The following is a 21,328-nucleotide window of genomic DNA, read 5'->3' on the forward strand; positions in this document are numbered from 1 at the left end:
CATTAGTGGATGTTGATAATTTTCCTCTAGGTCAGAATGTACAGCAATAGAGTGTGGTAACTCTTAGCTTTTCCTGCCTAAGTACAAGGATCATCATTCATTAGCACCCTCATCCAGGAGAGGAAAACATTATTATATGGTTGTACCACTGTGTCTTAAAGCGTATTTGGTAATTTTTGCAAGCATTCCATAAAATATACTTATTTCAAACCAATTTTGTAAGACTTAAATACAATAATCTATGTAAAACATAACGTGCCTTGCACATAGGAGGGACTCATTAAATGTAACTTGAATTTGAATCTTATTACCAGGAAGTAACATCAGTAATCTGAGAAGAGAGCCAGCAAGGACATGATGGTAGGAAGCATCAATTTCTTATGAAAAGACTTGCAGACATCTCCTGATGTGCCTTTTAAATAGATTTTCTAATGAGGTGTGCCATTTATCTACTGCTCTTGGAAATTAATTTTCCTGACTTTTTTTCTTTTCTTGGCACTTAGCCCAGTTAAGCAGGTGCACTGTTTGTCAGGCTATGAGCTTAGCAGAGTAAAATCATTTAGGGAAGGCCCAAAGTCAGTCGGAAAGTATAAATTTAACATTTAATTTTAAACACACACACAGACACACACAGACACACGCACACACACAGACACACACACACAAATATGTTATTACTTTTTAGGAAACGTGGAAGACTGAAACACTAAATGCAACATTTTAGACTCTATCAACTCTCATGTGTACTGAGTTTTCAAGAAGCATATTTTGAGTGTTTCTTACTCTGATTCAAATCTTATCTCAAATCCTGCATTTTTTGCTCACTGCCCCAGGCCTATTTGGTACTCTTGGTCATTACACCTAAAAAGATGCATTTTACTACCCAACTTCAGTCTGCCTATGAGTACCTAAAGGAAACAAAGAGTTCTATAATTCAATATTTCCCAGACCCTAATAAAAAGTGTATTGATTCTTCATGAAATGAGGAAAAAGATAAAGAAAAAAAAGTATTCATTTTTAAGAAATGTTCTTAATTCTTAGATTATATTGTTCCTACATCTGTCCTCTTAAAATTCTCTTTTGACATTGTGGTAAAACCAGATATTGTTTTTATAATTGTTTTTAAATCAAATTTTGCAAAATAAAAAGTTGGCAGTTCCATATTACATCTCCAGATTTTGGTTAGTGGTGGATTTCAGGGTCAAGAAATCTAAAAGTCTGAAATCAATGCTCTATACCACTCATTTGGACCTTGACAAATGAGCTCTCATATTGGTATTTATGAATTTATCTGTAAAAATTAATATAGTTATAAATTACACCAGATGTTATTATACCCTACTTTTATATTTGTTACATACCCTACTTTTTGAAAGTCTGGCCATTGCAAATCAGCGTTATGCAGTACTATGCTTAAAGTTACTTCCATAAAGAAACCTTTCCTGAACGTCCAATGAAAATCAAGTTACCATATCATAATTTCTCATCATATTATTTACTGTTTTGTTATAAAACTCATTATAAAATATATATGTTTAATTGGGTGTAATTTTTTTGATATCTCTCTTCTCCACTGATTTGTTAGGTTTGTATGGAAAATACTTTGTCTATTTCATTTAATTGATTTTTCTAGTGCTTAGAACTTTTGCACAAAGTATGAGCTCAATACATTTGAATGAATGTGGAGATAATAGAATTAATGAGTAAGTGAATTAATAAATGAAAATGTGATAGTGTGTTTTACACTCTGAATGCTCAGCATAAGCATAGTATTACTTTATAAAATATTAGTTTATGATATATCAATAGTGCTTTCGGTTTTAAAATACCTTTTTAAAACTCTGTCTCCCTGATTGGACCATAAGCATCTCAAAAATAAAGATTGTCTTATTTATTTTACTATTCTCATTGACCTGCTTTCTGCTGGATTTATTGGTTGAATAAAATTATATAAACAAAACCAAAGTTATTTGCTAATTTTTTTAGCATACATGGCAGACATACACACTAACATAAAACAAATAAGTGAAAACACAAAAAAGTAATAACAAAAGAACACATGTACTTCAAGACCAGAACCAAAGTAGCTAAATGCAGGCACAGGGTGAGGGGGTAGAGTACTGGGCTAGATTCCTGACTACACCAATTAGTAGCTGCATAACCTTGAGCAAATTACTTCTCTGTGCCTCAGTTTTGTCTCTGTTGGTAATAGTAGTACCTGCTTCATATATTTGCTGTGATCATTGAATGAGTTAATACATATAAAATGCTTAGAACTTTGAATGGCACATAATATTGTTAGATAAATTGTAGCTAGTATTATTTTGATTTAATCTTTGTGACCTTAAGCATATTTTAATGCTTCGAAAAGATGAATAGGCATATTTCAAAAAGATGAACAAACCACACGAATTCCAATTTTTAAATATCATGTGAATATACATAATTCTACCAATTACACAATAGAAATTTAGTGATTAAAATATTATATTTTATGCTGAGGGAGAAAGGGAACCATTCTGAAATAGTTAGTTAACTTATACGACAGTAAACATAATTCATGGCACTACATGGTACATTTTGACAGGATGAAAAGAACTTTAGAATTATTTTCTCAGCTATCATTGAGCAATAGAATAGCTAGAGTAGATAACAAAGCCAAGAGTTTCCAAAACTGGCCAGGCATTTTGGCTCATGTCGATAATCCCAGCACAATGGGAGGCCAAGGCAGGAGGATCACTTGAGCTCAGGAGTTCGAGACCAGCCTGGGCAACATGGCAAAACCTGGTCTCTGCCAAAATTACAAAAAATTAGCCAGATGTGGTGGCATGAGCCTGTGGTCTCAACTCCTCCTGGGGAGACAAGCGGCTGAGATGGGAGGATCACTGGAGCCCATAAGGTGGAGGTTGTACTGAGTTGAGATTACTTCACTGCACTCCAGCATGGGTGACAGAGTGAGACTCCATCTCAAAAAAAAAAAAAAAATGCACAAAAAAAATATTTCCAAAACTAAACCACAATTTGGTGAAAGAAATAGATATTAAATAGTCAGAAGATGTTAATTGCTATATTATCTCTTCTCCACTAATCTGTTAAATTTACAATATAGTGATCCAAGTAAATCATCCAACTGGAATAGTATGTTATTTTGACTTTTATGCTACCAGAAAATTATTTCTGTTGAATCTTAGTTTGGAAACAAATCTGTGGAAATCCATAAACCTACAAAAAAAAAGTTTCCTATTTCTTATTATATTATATGCATAGATTCAAATCTTGTTTTGAATATATATATATAATATAAAGTAGATTCCTACTTTTTGTAGGAAGTGAAAGCAAATTCAATAGTCATACCTTTTATACATATTCATTAATAAAAGCATAATATGATTTCCTAATTTTCATGTAGATACTTGATGGGGTAAAAGGAGCCAAAAGTTATTTTTCATTTTGCTTTGAAATATAAAGTACCCATTATTTGATACAGGCCTAGCTCCAGTTAGCTGGAAATATTCCAGGTTTAAACATCTGTCGCAAAATTTTACTGGTAAAAAATTCGTTGATTGGGGTCACATTGAGAAAGAGAGGTGAAGTGTACATCTATTTGCATTCAGTAATGTTCCTTTTGCCTCAAGAGGTAACAATTGAGCAACAGCGAGAAGTAACTTAGTTTTACATTGCCATAAACTATTATATACTGAAATAACCACGTATGTAAGTAGGGATGCTTGTGTTTAATTTCATTAGGTCCCACACAAGTGCACATTTCTAAACTACTGAAGTAAGTTAATAGTAAAGATGAGTATGGAAAAACTTCAATTGAGAAAGTTTTTAAAAGCAGAGGGAAAATGCCCATGCCTCAGATATTGAAAAGCAAGGATTGGAGCTACAATATAACTATTCAAATGTAGATTAGCAAAGTGACAGTCATTTCCTTCTGCAGTCAATAAAACAATTAGCTCACCAAAAGTGCTTTTAAATCAGGATCCTAGCTTTTCCTTTGGTTTAAAAGCATCTAAATATCCAACAATACTTGCAGATGCAAGTATTTTATTTTTTCAAAATTGCAAATCAAATGGATTTTATCTTTTAAAATCCACTGTACTTCAGGAATTTTGCATTCCACCCTTTATTTTATTTTATTTTTTGCATGTGTCTCACTCTCTTAGTCTCTTTTGGCTGATAAAACAAAATACTGTAAGAGGAGTAGTTGCAGCCGGATTCCCTGGTTCCCACACCGGGAGTTGAACCCCGGGGCCGCCTGGGTGAATACCAGGAATCTTAACTGTTGGGCCTCCACAGAAGCGAAGGATTTGTAGCTGGAATTTAGGCTCTTGGCCTTCCTAACCCCAAAGACTGGGGAACAGTGTCGTAGTGAGTGTTACAGCTCAAATAGAACTCGTGGACCCAAAGAGCGTACAATAGTGAGATTTATTAGGCAGAGTGAAAGAACAGCTTCCATGCCCATGGAAGGGGACCCGGAAAGGGTGCCGTCCAGTCTAGGCTGGGGGTTAGAGCTTTTATCCCTGAGTTATTCCCTCTCCCTTCATGTTCTCTTCCAATCAGAGGGGTTCTTTCAAATTTCCTCCGGATTAATTGATTTTTGAATCCTTTACCGGATTGGCTAGTTTTACAACCCTGAGTCATGGAGACCCCACCTCCAAGGGCCAGAGGCAGGAAAATCAGAGACAAAGCCCCTCCCTAGCCTGCCAGAGGCGGGAAAGTGGAAACAAAGGGCCCCAATTGGCCAGAGGCGGGAAAATGGAAACAAAGGGCCCCAGCCGGCTGGAGGCGAGAAAGTGGAAACAAAGGGCCCTAGCTGGCTACAGGCAGGAAAGCTGAAGTCCTGCACTCCAAACACTCCCCCAGCCGCCCCGGGAAGTCCCTATAACACAGTTCCTCACAGACATTTATTTCTCACAGTTCTGGAGGCTGGGAAATTCCAAATAAAGTTGCCAGCAGTTTTGGTGTCTGGTGAGAACCTACTTTCCAGCTCATAGGCTTCTTGCTGCGTCCTCACATCATGAAGGGGTGAGCTCTCTTAGGCCTTTTTTATAAGGGCACTAATTCTGTTTGTGAGGGCTCTGCCCTCAGGACCTAATTGCCTCCCAGAGGCCACAACTCCAAGTACTATCACTCTGGGATTTGGATGTCAACATATGGATTTAGTGGGGGCATAGACATTTAGACGACAGAACTCAGGAGAGAGACAGACTGATCCTTGTAATCTAATATGGGTGGTATCCAGAAGTCATGAGGAGAGAGAGAGAGAGAAGAGGAAGAAGAGGAGAAGGAGAAAGAGAAGAGAGGAGAGACAGAGGAGGAGGAGGAGAAAAGAAAGAGAGACTAAACAGGAAAAAAGAACAGGAAAAAAATTCTATCACAATTAGAACTTTTGTAAAATCAATCTGCCAAGTGAGTTTAATATTAGAAGCACCATAGGAATTTTATTCACCTAACTTATTGCCATCATGTTGTGAGGAGTGTTCATTGAGGGTAAAGATAAGAGACTCCAGGGAATTTCAACCTTTGTATGTGTCTCTATGTTAAAAATCATATTGAATGAAAATCTATTCACACACTTAGTTTTGAAGTTAAATCACTTATAAAATTGTGATTTATTGTTGGTTATAGTATACAACTACTTAAATCTTTTATTTTTAAAATAGAACATTTATTCCTAAATATGGTAATAGCAAAGTATTCACTCATTTGTAAAGTAAGGCATTTAAATATGTGAAAATGACGTTTCCTCATACTTTTCATAAAAGCATCTGAAAGGTGCTCTATAGAAGCATCTCATAATTTATTTCACAGTCTGATTACCCAGTCTGGAATCAAATTATTCAATATTTGTATGTCTTGCTAAATCATAAAGTGTTAAATAAATAAAAAATTTATTTTAATCTACATATATACTTTCCAGGAAATTTTACACCATAGCTTGAATTCCACATTTTTATTCATGTGAGGATCCTTAAAATACTCTTATATCCTGTAAATAAAATTATCAAACGGAAAGAATATAGCACAGTAGCTGGATTCAATTTTCATTGGCCTCAACTTCTGCATTTCGTTATGATTTTTACCTATGTTCCTCTCAAATTGCCATCAGTTAGCCAGGTCTTCTCCAATTAACACTTTAGTATAAATAATTTTAAAGGATCGATATAAGTAAATATAAAAAGAGGATCTCAAAAAAATGAGCCTCTCTTAAAATGTTTCTATGCGAAGAATCTATTTTTAAAACATGGAATATAAATTATTACTATTTTGGTCACCACAAAAGTGGCTTATCAGATGCCAAAATATCAAGTGTTGCTTCTGGAACTGAAGCAATACGTACAAATATATCTATTCTTCCTGCATTTTTCAAGAAAGAATAATAGAAAAATATGTAATTTCAGTAGTATACCTTTAGAAATGTCCACTGGCAGGATATAAATTCATCTTAGGGATTAAATATAGAGGAATAAATGTGTTGCATTAAACATTTTTGAATTCTTGACTTCCTTGGATGTTTTACTTATGTCTCTAACTTTGTCTTTGCTTTCAATTTGAAATAAAACAGAAAATAAGAAAGCAATAAATTCATGGGAGGAAAAAAGGTATTTGGCTCTAAGAGGTTGAAACCCCCTCCACTGTGGTGACAAAAATTAAAAATGGCAGTTCTAACATCATTGAATTCAACCAAATATACTCAGGACAAGTAGCCCAACTTATGAGAAATTGTTTGAACTTAAAAAGCTTTAAAGAACAATGTCTTGAGTAAACATCACTTCAATGAAGACAGCAAATTTCGCTGTGAATATATAAGCACATATTTTTGTTTATTCTTAAATATCTGTTCCAAGTATTGTTGATGCTGGAAACTCCAGGATCCAAAGTCTCAGAAGACTATTAAATTCACTGTTAATTCTTTTTGTTTCCAATGAATTCTTTTTAGTAACAAATTAAATTAGCATTTCTACCCTATATCCTTAGGAAATAGTTGACTATTATAAATGATGCTAGAACTTGAACCCAAACTGTTTCATACGCCTTTGTATTCTCTCAGCTACATTTCTGAGTATAAGAAACCTATTAACTTAGCGGAGACAGCATGTTTTATGCATATACTGACCCAGTACTCAGATTTTAAAAACATTTTTGATTTGTTTTTCCTATCTGTGGTTTCTTTCTTTCCATCTTAGGGGGTGGGATGTGGATGAGAAAACATATCTGAGTTTCATTTGGCACTGTGCAAGTTCGGAGAAAATCTGTTTACCTTCAAGACAAAGACTAAGTAATTTTACAGTAGTTTAAGAAAAAATTGACATGTAACTCAGGGCATATTAAATGACACATAATTTGCTAAAATTTTTCTTAACTTGATAAAAATTTTACCAACAGAAGCAAAGGTATTCATATATATATATATATATATATATATATATATATTTGCAGAAATAGAAAAACTAGTCACTTAAAATTATTTCCTTACAATTACCTCTATATATTTTGAAATAACGTTCCTCACATACCCAAATTAGAATCACCTAGATATCAATTACATATTATACTTAGGATATTTTATATAATCAGTGCTCAATAATTGTTGTAAAAGAGAAATCTCTGTTTTGTTTAGCCAACCTCATATTGAGTACTACCATGCAGAAGTACATACAGCAACTCCAAGTTTACTTGTTCCTGGGTTGGGTAGCATTTATAACATTAAAAAAAAAATTCTTACCTCAATTTAGTTCCAAATATTTGGATCTGAATATTTTCTGGGAGCTTAGGAGCAAGCATTAGTTGTTTCATGAGTTCCAATGAAAGCAATCTTTGGATTTCATCGACCTTACCAAGGTTGGCTATGAGGGCATAGTGACTAAGTGATCTCAGGCTAATATTTATAGGAGCCTGCATTTATGGAGCATTGTCATATGTTTGAGTTAAATGATTATGAAAATTAAATTGATAATTATCTAACATTTAGTAAATCATATGTTCTGCCCTATATGCTGATACGGTTTGGTTGTGTCCCCACCCAAATCTCATCTTGAATTATAGCTCCCAAACTTCCCACATGTTGTGGGAGGGACCCAGTGGGAGATAATTGAATCATGGGGGTGGTTTCCCTCCATATTGTTCTTGTGGTAGTGAATAAGTCTCACGAGATATGATGGTTTTATAAGGGGGTTCCCTTTTCACTTGGCTCTTATTGTCTCTTGTTGGCTGCCATGTAAGACATGCCTTTCTCCTTCCATCATGATTTGAGGCCTCTCCAGCAATGTGGAACTGTGAGCCCATTAAGTTTCTTTTTCTTTATAAATTACTCAGTCTCAGGTGTGTCTTTATCAGCAGAATGAAACTGAACTAATACACATGCTTTATACCAAAAAGTTCATGTACACTGTGCTTGAAGGAACACCAATAAGTGCCATCTGGTGCAAGCAGAATCATGGATGGAAAGGCAGAAGATTCCTGGGACCGCTGTTCTCTTGCTTTCCTGTAGAGTGGCTCAGACAGATGCAGGTGGGCAAATCTAGAGACTCTACCTTTCAGTTCTTTCCTTTCATAAGGAAAGCATGAGGGTAGCATTAAGGTTGGTGTTAATCATTTGGGTTTGAATGCTATGCAGTCAGAATTTAGCTGTCAAGTACATCAGAGAATGCTGGAAACACCAGTTGTGTAGCACATGAAGACTTTGGGAGAAATTGAGATCATATGTAGGCCTCCTGTGGAGGGGAGGGGAAACTGTTAGTGCTAGGTAGCAATCTCAAAAGAACATTTTCATCATTCAACAATTGTGCTTATTTCTTCACATTGATATTTACTAATTACCAGGCACTGTACCATTTGATTTGACTACATTGTCTCATGTGATACTTATAGATCCTTATGTGGTTTTGTTCTTATATCCTTATGTGGTTTTATTCTTACTGTCATTGATGGTTCAGCAAATGGAAGCATGGAGTACTTTATCCTTTTTCCCACTATATATATACTGTTTGCCAGAAGCAAATATGTTATAAATTACAGTACAGAGAGGTTGAATAGAGGAGTAACAGGCACTAGGGTGTTGAGGTCGTGATTTAGAATGGTGACTTTGGAAAAGCAGAGGCACTGATAAGTTTCATAAACATGGCAAAAGTTAATCTTCTCAATATCATACAACTAATAGGTTGGGGAAGTACCAGGACTAGAGAAAAGTGAGTGAAATACCATGACTGCAAAATTGGAGTCCTCCAAAATACTCAATAATCAAAATAAATAATATTTTCATGCAGAATTTAAAATTTCAAAATTAATGCAAAAACTTATGATGAAGAAAATAACATTTTAAGTGAAGACAGGATGCTTACTACTATTTCTCCTTTTGTTTCAACATGGTTGGCACAGCACTCAGTGGGAAGCTTGAACTTGAATGCTATCAGTCTGAAATCAGAACCCAAGCTCATAACCATTGTTTGCTGATGTTTCTCAGGATATGAAAAATAAAGAAGGGTCATATATTACCTACAGAATGTAAGACTGATTGCCAAAGATAACAGTGAAACTGTGGACTTGATTCTCTAGAAGGGAAGCAGAGAAAATGACTATTTCTCTTGTACAGTCCCATTTAGAAACTTAAGTATGTGCATAGTTTAGTTTCAAAACCAGAGGACAAATAAAAATCTTATTTAACTTTAAACTTTTTTTGGCCTCTCTTGTATCTCTTGGCACTCTTTCATCAGTGCCAAAAATCCAATTATTGACCACAAGTAACCTAAAGCAGTTTTCCCGGCATTCAGTGGTATATTTTTCTGTAAGAAACCTTGGATACAATTAAGAATAACTTGAACACTGAGAAACATTTCTTATCTCATATAACAGAAGTGCTGAAGGTAGGGTGATTTCAACATTGGATACTTCAAGGCCTTAGCAATGTCATCGTGGACTCATTTTTTTTTTTTTTTCTAGTTTTAATCCTTGTTTTTCTCAAAGAGCCTGTTACTGTTCTCATGGTAACAAGATGACTGCAGCAGCTCCAGGCTTTTTTGTTCCCATCAGTAAAGTCTTCGTTCTTTTTAAGAGAAAGAAAACCCCTTCTAGAATCTCCCCACCCAAAACATAACCCTAGAATCAATTGTGAGTTTATGTTTTTTGTTTGACAGCATATGGCGCAATAGTGAAGAATCTTGCTTTGGTGGCCTAAAATGGGTGCAAAACCTGGCTCCATCACTTACTAGCTATGTAACCTGAGGTATCTTATTTAAATTATCTGTGCCTCAGTTTTCCTATGTTTAAAAACAAGGTATAAAATATTATACCTATGTCATTGGGTTATTGAGAACAAAACATGAGTTAATACATGTAAAGTTTTTATGATGGTGTCTGACTACTATTATTTTTAAGATGATCCTCACTGTCATGTATATAATTAAACTTATGCAAACATGAGAGATAAGAAAGTACAATTACCTAAATATCTCCTTTAAAAAGACATCAATAAAAGTTTTAGTTTACATTGAATAATATTTTTCCATTGATATGATCTGGATTTGGGTGTGAGGTCTGAAAGAGATAATAAGAATCAACCTCAGGACTACTATCTTATTTAAATCAGAAAATCAAAAGCTGATCTCAAGCTAGGAACAATAACTTCATAAAAATAGCCTGCTTTGACTATTTTAGAACCAGGCAATATATACATATATATATATATGTCTGCAAAGTGCATGTAGTGCATTTAAGCATAAGGATAATTAAACTGATATCAATTTTCTTGGATTTTATTGTTGAGTTCTTCAGTTAACACTTAGAAGGGAAATGGAGAAATAGACTCCATCTATTCTCATCATAAAAATCTCATTTGCAGATTTCTCCATTAGGTATAAAATATACGAGTGCTAAAAATGCCTTTAATGGTGCCAGAACAATCCAGTTCCTTACATATGATTCTTTTAAAATCCTCAACTGCAATTATAAAATTCCATTTCATTTCCTTTTTCTAAGGTTTAATCTCACTATTCAAATGGCCATTTCTTGCTCACATGAAACTCTCGGAATGCAGTAAAATAGGGTGCAAAGAGTGAAAGTAAATTATCAATGAATCATGGAGACAGGCTTCCTAGAGAACAGCAATTTATACCTTAGGGTCACTGGATGGTCTGTGTGCTCCACAAATTCCTCACAATGGAATATAAAATTTTAAATTTCCCCAGAAATCCTCTCTTTCGTATAATTTTCCCCTCTCTATGAGATCTTCCTGTCAACATAAACCATGGGATATTCTTCCTATTTGAACAGTGCTTAAAAACAGAAAAACTCATTATGATCCTAGTTCCTCTTCTAATATTACTCAATCTCTGTCATATACAAAAATATATACTCACTGCCTCCAAATTTTTCTGTTTCATCTTGAATGCACTCCACTGAAGCTGCTCTTTGAAGGTCAACAGTGACATCCTTATCATCCAATCCAAAGATCCATTCTCAGTCGTCAGCTTTCTTGACCTATCTGCAGCATTTGCCAGTTGTTCACTCTGTCCTCCTCAAAACTATTTACCTGGTATCTACTGCATTACACTTTCTTGGTTCCTTCTCCCTGTCTTTCTTGCTCACTCCTGCTCTGCCTGTCACTCTTTCTGTCATCTCTCCTCAGAATCCATTGCTGGCTCCTCCCCATCTCTCTGACTTATCTCCCTGACATTTGTTAAAGTGTCTCTTGGTCAACTTCCTTGGTGTTCTCACTCATTGTTATGGCTTTGATATCTTCTGTCTTCCGTTGGATACTGAAGTTCCTGTCTTCAGGTAGAACTTCTCTTTTGTAGATTACATTGCACCATACAAATGTCTACATCTTGATGTCAGTATCTAATAGGCAACACAAATTTTGAAAGTCTAAAACTCAGCTGCTTTTCTACTCCCAACCCCATCCACACCCAACAGGAATCTTGTTTCTGTCCAGTCCTCCCCCATTTCAGGACATTTCCTTCCTTCCAGTTTCTCACACCAAAAACCTGGAAGTTTTCCTGGATTTCTTTCTGTCACATCAATAAGCCACATTGGAAGCGTCTACTATTAATTTTGTCAATCAAATACACTCAGAATCTAATTGCATCTCACCACATACAGTATTACCACCTTGATAGAAATCCCCATCATCTTTCTCTTGGATTATTTCAGTTGGCTTCATCTGTGTCTCCCTGTTTCTAGCCTGGAACCCTTTCAGTCTTCAACACAGCAAAGGAAGTCAAACCACTTCATCTCTGGGCTCAAATCTTTCAATGACTTTCTATGTCAATCAGAGTAAAAGGCTTACTCGATATACTTAACCTTTAGGTAGTACAATACATTGATATAATTCTCATCTCTTAAATATATTAAAGACAGAAGAGTCTCTGAAAAGCTAAAATAGTTTTAACATTAAAGAAAACATAGCTCTAAAATTTAATTACAGATTGATAAAAAAATCAGGTGCAATTTATACCATATTTCTAGATAGATCACCTCTTTAATCACATCCTAAAGGCTATGCCTGCCTTTTCAGAGCAGTTTTCATATCATTGGAAAAACAAAATATAGGAAATTTCTAATCTACTTGCTTGCATTTTTTTATGATTCAATCTTTGATTTTGCAAACAATTTATATCTCCTAGGACACAGAAAAGAGAAGATTATAGATTCTATCCATTGAAGTTACTAGCAGTTCAAATACTTTTTTACTTCATGGACAGGGATGACTAACAGACAAATCCAGTTTATTCCAACTAGAGCTTGATATGATCACTACCTTGACTATTCCAGATTCTTCCTGTGGTGTCACAAATTAGAATAAATGGACCTAACAGTCTTAACTTAGCCACGACTACCTTACTCAACTTGGAGAACTTGTTATTTGTCTGAAAACTTACAGAGCCATCTTTTCTATGATGCTGTCCCATATAATATGGACCAAAATGATTTCTTCTATTCCTGAACATCCATAACATGGCATTTATTTGCAATTTGGGTAATATAATACACATTATTTTAATTCATTCCGAATTTTTCCCCATGTTAACTTTTATTTGGATTATAAACTTCCCAAGGGCATTTTCTTTCTTGGTATACATGCATATTATAGCAAAATAAAATTTCTATTGCTGAACAAAAAATTTTAGCCAGGAGATGTTTAGAATCTTAAAATTGGCATATTTATTGTGTCAAGAGAATAAATCAGTAAAAACAGTTTTTCTTAAATTCTTTGGAAATTATCACAAAATTTTTCTTTTTCTTTTTTTTAATTACTTTTAGCAAGCTCTATTGCCAAGATTGGCTCAGATCCTTTAAAACTTGTACATGATGCTGTGGAGGAAACCACGGACTGGATCTATGGCTTCTTTTCTTTGTTGTCTGATATCATCTCGTCTGATGCTGATGAAGAAGATGATGATGGTGACGAAGACACGGATAAAGGTACAAAGAACATAGAGACATATCTAACTGCTAGGACCATTATTAGATATGTGTTACAATGGCTTGCCTCAGTTTAAGTTCAAATGAGCATTTGGGTAAAGCTAAACCAAAATGAATACACTTCTGACTGCTAAAAGCATATCAACAGGCTGCCAAACACAGTAAGTTGGTCTTTATTTGATTTTCATCTTACAGCTTATCTGCCATTATGGCAAAGATGTCAAAATTAAATGCTAGTATTAATGTAGCATTACAGCAAAGAGAGTCTCATTATGCACTACTATAAAACTATGATACAAACTCACATTTATATGCTTTTTTGGGAAAAAAAAAAGTTTATCTCTAGGAAGATTAAAATAAAAACAGTAAAACTGAAAATACATGTAAGTGTTTTACACACATAAATCATGTTTGTAGTCAAATAGCAGAAAGCAATCTTACTAAAAGCATAATCGAAAGAGTAAATTTATTGAACCAAATGGTGGTGTAGAATAGAAAGACATATTCTAAGTGTCATAACAATTATGCAACTAACCTATGTGCTCTCTCATATATATTAATGAGTAAAAGGAAACAGCCAACTCAAACCACATAAAAACTGCCATTGAATGGGTATGAAAATAACAAAGCATTGTGATGCCATCTATTAGATAACATTTTTTAGGATCAGTCTTAGTCATCAGAAATCATGTATTCAGCCTTGACTACCAGGAAAGCTTTTATTAGTAGAGTACTTTTACAACTTTTTCTGAATTTATATTTGTTTTGGTGCCAGTAAGAGTTCAAGATGAACAACAGAGAACTGAAATTAACATGATATATAACCTATAATGTATAATTTGGATCACTGCCACAATTTTATTGAATTCATAAAAATGAAACAATCTTAAATAAATGTACATAAACAAAGTTTATACTTAAAAACTGGAATTTAGGAAGCAAAGTAATATAAAGACTATAACAGTTAAAACTAATACATTTTTAAGTGAACAAAAGAAAAGGGAAAAATAGTGATGTCATATTGCGGTGTGCTAAAACATTTTCTAATTTTTTTTTTTGTTTTTAATCTTTGTTTAGGAGAAATAGAGGAGCCTCCCTTAAGAAAAAAAGGTTGGTTGTTTTCACTTTTGATAATAATTCCTTTTCTCTTATGTTAATATTGGTTTTCAGTATAGTTCAAATATATTTCCTTGAGTTGTAGCCTTAATTTATTTTAATATAAAGGTTTTATTTAATAATTAGGTCAAGATTTATAGTCAGTAAAAGAAAATACTCAATTCTTTTCCAATGAAGTTACCTTCATTGGAAAAGATCTCACTATTTTTCTATTGATTATTTTTTATATGCCTTCTTCAGTAGATTTGCATGAATTCATCTATACATAGACAAGTTAGCTGGAATTTGAAGAATGAGGAAAGAATTTTGTAGCCTTAGAAATGGTCCGGAAAATGATGACACCCATAATTTATTTTCACCATGGTTAGATTTATTGATTTAAAATTTTTATTCTTTTTCTTGTTCTTCTTATTTTCTAGCCAGCATTATTTTGCAATTTAGGTGATGACTATGGGCGGGGACAGCAAGATGGTGAGGGACATAACTGTCTAGCAGGCAAAGGCTCTTATCCAATCAGTATGTGTGACATGTCATTGTCATGGAGTAGAGTCACCTCGGTGTGTCTGGATGTGCTGTAGAGGAATTCCTTGCAGAAATAGATAAGGCAACCTGAATGATGAGAGCGATAAACTAGGACAAAGGAGGACAGCAATGGGGCAAGAATGTCAGATAGGCAGGGCAGGGATTTTTACAGGAAGGAGTAGGAACTGCACCTGGAAGGGGCACTGGGAAGGAGGTGGTACCATCCTGAGGTACATTGGTTGTGAGTAAAGAGCCAACACTTAAGCCAGACTTGAAACAATTGCAGTGTTTTAGTTACTGCTACATATGGGCAAGCTGCTGAGGGTATTTACCCAGGCAGGTAACACTGGGTTCTCTTGCTCTCTCTTAAGACCTACTGCGGATTCAAACAGTGGGATTACAGTTTCAGCCTTCCCTGAGAAAATGATGACTACCCCACACTATGTAGGGTAAAATCCACTTAGTGTATGTTAATTTAGAAACTTCGAATTTGTAACTTATGCAGCAAAAAAGAGCTAAGCCAGTCAAACTCAACTGTGGCAAAGGCATCCAGAAATGAATGTGTTTATAAAGTTCTGTGAGGAGAAATGAAGAGTTTCTTCACCTACAAATCCAGAATGAGAACTCAAGCACTCAAGACAGACTTCAGCCATCAAATTCAGGCTTAGAGAGTCTCGATTAGTCTATAAACTTCAAGAGATCAGGAGCAGGGTCTTTTTATAGCTGATTTCCCATAAAGAGTGACTAGAACACAGTCAAACTTTAAGTGAGGTATTAGTCATTATTGGAAATAACAGCTTATGCATGTTTATTTTCTTTAGAAATGGAAGAAGGGAAAACAGATAAATAATGTTTGCTCATTTATACTTATAAACTAAATTTCATAAGGATATCATAAAGCCATATTTTTCATAAATTGATATTTATTATTTAATAAAAAATCTTCTGATTTAAATTTTTCTTTGAAATTATTTTAAAATTAAGCTTCATAAAGTAATTAGTATAAACTGAAAATTCACACAAAGCTGTTTTACTATTGTTTCTTAAATCATTACCTTTCTTAAATCATTCACCAAATCAAATTTTTAACAGAAAAACTATTAAATAGTTGTTTAGGGGACTTTTAAAAAATGTTAAGAATGCTTATTAGTCAAAAATAGTCTAAGGGATATATGTCCTTAAACACATATACACTAATGTATGTATATATTAGTGTATGTACTCTTTAAAGATTACACACTCAAAATTAGGATAATTGACTTAAAATCACCTGAATGTATTTTCTTAATAGTATTATTCACAGAGTTACATGAAAACAAATTGATATTTAAGTAAAAATCTCATATGCCCTATCTTGGGTTCAGAGGCTATATAATCATAAACCATAGTTAAAAGTGAACTCAAGGAGATCTATTTCATTGTAATTATTATTTTTATGTATAGGCTTTTCTTTGATAGAAGTATAGAGGCAATGAGAGTTTTAAAGTAGTAGGTAATATTTTATAAAACATTTATAATACACATTCTACATTTAAAGTATACTCCTAACATTATTATTAGGGGAGAAATTCTATAAATTATTCTTGTCTTATAGGTTATTTTATTTAGTTTTGCATTTAAAAATTTTGTTTTAAGAAGGAATTTGGGGGCAATATAGAATGATATAAAATGATAGTCTCTTAAAACATGATTTTCATCCATCTAAATGACTCTTTATTAATACTCTTCTCAATTTACATATATTCAATAATATTTAGTCATTTTAGATTGCCAAAATTATCAGACTGCAGCATTTTATATGTCCTATGTCTACCTAAAGCATTTTATTTGAATACACTTAGTTTTATTTGTTCGGTTATTGCTATTCTTAACAAAATAAAAATTCAACCAGCTTGTTATTTATGGTTGAAGTCTGCGGTTCTTAATTTGATATGAAATAATGGTGCAGTCAACTAATCTCAGGGTTGCAGTATTGATTATTAAACAGATTATTAATATGGATGAAATATATTTGATTCTGCTAGTCTGTGGAATCTGTTGTTATATATAAATATAGCTTCAGGGTATTATATGTAGTATCTACTGTCTTTATATTCTTCATGCAGTTATTTTTCAACTTGTCAAAATTTTAAAATACTAAGTTCTATTACCAAACACTTCATGATGAGACCACAAGGCACTGAATCTTTAGAAAATACCAGATTTTATCACACAATTGTCTAAAAATCATAACTATGAAAACAAAATATTATTATAAATAATACTTCCTGAAAAAAATTATTTGCTGTGTATAGTGGTATACTTTGCACATCTGGAAGTGTGCTTTTGAGCAATATTCTTCACACCAGGGTATACATCATGGATATGTTAACGCCTTACTTTCTAAGGGGTAAATAAGTGCAGAGAGATTTAAAGGAATTAAACTCCGTTTGAATGTTTTTCTGAAACTGATCTTCTTGAGAACATGCTCAAGTTTACAACTGTACTATTTTCGCTTCAAATATAAATAAATTTGTTTTTAGTTCTTTATGTCATTTGACATTACTTGGAAGGAGATATAAAATTAAATAACATTGCCCTAATAAGATTTGTGTGTGTGTGTGTGTGTGTATACAGATGTGCATAAGGCTTCTCAATACTCGTATCTTTAAAAGTAAAATATACGGTTAGATTTGTTGATGAAACTTGCCTCATTCTAACTGTAGAATACATATTAATCCACAGATAGGTGAACTATTTTTAAAGCTCCATTCACTAGATGGCATTCTAAAAAAAATTTCATTTTTCAGGTTTAATAGTAACTTACGAAGATTTGCAATATATTAACCTTCAGATTCTTAGATTCTTATAGTTTAAAGGTTAATATATTAGAGGATATAAAGGAAATTTTAAAATTTCAATGGATATACTTTTTTCCTTAGAGAACCATACTATAGTTCTTGAATAAAATTTTTGTGAGAAAGGTGTAATGAAAATATAAATTCAAAAAGAAAACAGAAAGATAAAAAATTTCCAAATGTTAAGAAAGAACTTTTTGATATATATTTTAAGTTGTTAATGCCATCTAAAAATATTATGGTGTTTGGAGTCCATCAACTCAGTTTTTATAAGGGATAAGGTAACTTTATTTTTAAATATCAACATTTACAATAATCTATAAATTTATCTCTTGTAACCTCTTAACTTGTGATGAAAAATTTTAGAACTTGTGTGATGCAGAGTGTTGCCAAATTTCTAAGAAATGTAAAAGAAAAAAAAATGAAGATGATTGTAATAGAAAATAAACTTTTTGTTTTCTGGGTAACTCCTAGGTTTCTGAGTGACAGCAAAGCACAGATGTCTAAGATTTCACATCGTACAATGTGTATCCTTAGCTAATCACTAATACAGAATACGGACATGTTTTACGCCTCTGGGATTAAACTTAATCAACAAATGTATTTTTCAAGTAATCTTTTTCAAGCGTTCTCTATGAGCCAAGCAATGAGCTGGTGGGAGAGAACATGTACTATTTGCTTACCACATTCCCAAAGACTAATGATGAAAACATATTAAATAAAATAATAAATGACCGTAATGGAGTTTTGATGTGGTATTGCTAGTATCAGGATCAATGCAACATGGTATTTTACAGCTTAATTGAAAGGGTATAAAAGATTACCTTACTTAGTAAAATGTCCTGCAAAGACCACAATTAAAACTTTAATGGATACATGATCAAATAAGATAGAATAGTTGGGGCATTGTATATTTGATAAAAATGAGGCTAAATCTTTATATGATGTTATCATAAATAAATTGAACTGAAAGAATATGAAACTATTAATAATAGTAATGATGGTATAAATGGATACACTCTATTTTTTAGAAATATAAATAAATTTTAATTTGCTTAATTATTCACAAAGACCCAAAGTTAAAGTTAAAACCGAGCCCAGGCTCTGTGACAGACACATACACACACACACACATACACACTCTCTCTCTCTCTCTCTCTCTCTCTCTCAGAAAGAAAGAAAATGGAGGGAGAGAGAGAGAGGCAAAAATCCAAAAGTCTGAAAGCAAAGTTAAAAATATATGTTTTTTCAGCATAAATGTCTTAGTATTTTTCTCTCTTTATGTTCAAAAATAAATTACTGGTTTATTACTTATTTATTTTACTAATAAAATACTGGTACTAATACTTTTAAGTGCAACTTAACAGATACACCTATCTCTATCTCCTTTTTACAGTTTATTCTTACTTAAATTTCCATCTCTATATATCTGTATATAAGAATAATTATTATAGCATTTATATCCTTTGGAATATGTAATTTTAGAAGACATAATAGGCTTCTAACAAGAAATTAGGTTTTGTAATGTCTTTTCCTGACATCTGGCTTTAAAGTTAAGAAAGAATAATTGTAGTCATTTTGGACAGGAGAAACTGATCTTTAATTTTAGGAGCATGGTGGCCTTATGGGTTATAGGTTTATCTCTTGCCTTGGAGGAAAGCACCAGAAGCCCATCTACATTATGTTTAATTTCCTTTCTTGCTAACTACTTGCTATTTGAAATAAGAAATTGTCCAGCTGGAGCCAAGATAGAGGCTGATGTTCCCTGAGATTGTACTTGATGCATGTCAATGGCAGAGGAAGAGACTCCTCACTTAGAGCAAAACAAATTACATTTACCCCTGTAGTCACATGTTTAAATTGCCCTAAAGCTCTGCAAGTTGAAAAGCGCTGCCTGGTAAATTTTAACTCAGTTCTTTTATTGCGTATTTTTCTTACTTTATTAAAATCCACAATAGCTCTTGCAGTCAGAGTGAATGAGAAGGAGCCAGGAAATTTAAGCATCATAAATATTCAAGACTTTAGGATTAGGCCATTCAGAAGGTTGTATCGCGTCATCGAGAGTAAGATGGATGGATGGATGTGTGTGTCAGAGCTTTCATTGCATCCATCTTTGCTAGCAGCTTCAGTGGTTTACACCAGGCTGAACATTAAGTGTCTGAAAAATACAGTGCATGAAAAAAGGAAGGAGAATGGAAAGATGACTAAACTTGTTAAAATTCATAGCCTTAGAATATTGGTTACTAGGTAGGCCCTAGTAACGCTGTTAAGTAGATACATTTATCTTTGGATGTTTCCTCTAAATAAATCTAGATCAAAACTCATCTCCATAACTGTACCATTGCATATTGCTCTCAGGCTGCATGAGGAGTTTAGAGCTTTATCTTCTGCCTGTCTTTCCCAGCATGGATCAGACATGTGATGTGGGTGGGAGAGGGACAAAACCCAGAGAATAGACAGTAGGTTTGGAGGTTGGCTCAAAATGAAAAAGGCTGAGGAGGGTGAGGTGAAGGAGATTCAGGCTCCAGTCACTTCTCCAGGCAGTCGCTAAGGCGTAAACTCTGAGCCCACTGACTCAGGCAACTGTAGTACCTCGTGCTGCTGAAAGAACACATCTCTGTTAAGACAAGCAAACCAACTCAGGATGAAACAAACAATAGTGGGTCAAACCACAGGCTGAATTAACAGGCCAAAGCCAACATTAGAAGGAATTAAAAGAGTCTCTCAGACAACTCAACTCAGGCCCAACCATTTTATGTAGTTCTTGGAGCAAGAATAATTTCATTGGTGTTAAATTCTATGTGTACCTAAGATGAGTCATAGAGAAAGTACGTGAGGGGGAAGCTGTTAGGTCTAATGTATTTCGGAATCTTCTCTCTGGAGTTCTGTATGTTTCCTGTTTCAAATTCAAGAGAAACTAATGTGCTAGTTAAATGAAGGTGGCTTAAAGTTTTACCTATTTTAAATTATAGATTTTCATTTAGAAAGGAACTATTGAAAAATAAAATGAACAACAACAAAAAAGCATAGCAGAAGCCTTAGTAATGGTTCTCAACTCTGTGTGTTAGATTCAAGTGATGTCTTAATTAGAACTATTTTGCTCATGAGACCAAAATCCAATTCACACTGGCTTAGTGAAAAAAAATGCTTTTTGTGTTCAAGTGATTAAAAGGCATGAGTAGAATTGGCTTCAGAAATGACCTTATACAGGTTTTTGTGTCATGTTATTAGTAAAATTCTCTTTCTTCACTTCTGGAATCTGCTCTTCTTTCTGTTTCATTTGTCTCAATCTCAGGCAGGCTTTTCTCTCCTAGTGGCTATTACGGGGGCCAGAAAGTTGGAGCCAAAATTATTTTACCTTAGCAATTCAGTAGAAGCACCTGTTCTCTCCCAAATGTCTCTGCAAAGACATTTGTTTCACTCCCATT

General features: G+C 33.8%; 1 protein-coding gene across 17 annotated transcripts in view; it reads left to right on the forward strand.

The window, feature by feature from the left end:
* Positions 1 to 21,328, forward strand: part of TRDN (triadin) — a 369,423-nt gene that overhangs the window by 68,594 nt on the left and 279,501 nt on the right. For all 17 annotated transcript variants that reach the window (XM_012450047.3, XM_064360733.1, XM_064360737.1 and 14 more), the window contains exons 3-4: positions 13,264 to 13,425; positions 14,503 to 14,535. In XM_012450047.3, the coding sequence (XP_012305470.1) occupies positions 13,264 to 13,425; positions 14,503 to 14,535 (195 nt within the window). The remainder of the gene's footprint in view (positions 1 to 13,263; positions 13,426 to 14,502; positions 14,536 to 21,328) is intronic.

The sequence above is a fragment of the Aotus nancymaae genome, unplaced genomic scaffold, assembly GCF_030222135.1.
Source record: "Aotus nancymaae isolate 86718 unplaced genomic scaffold, 86718_ANA_hifiasm-v0.15.2.pri h1tg000040l, whole genome shotgun sequence".
Lineage (NCBI taxonomy): Eukaryota > Metazoa > Chordata > Mammalia > Primates > Aotidae > Aotus > Aotus nancymaae.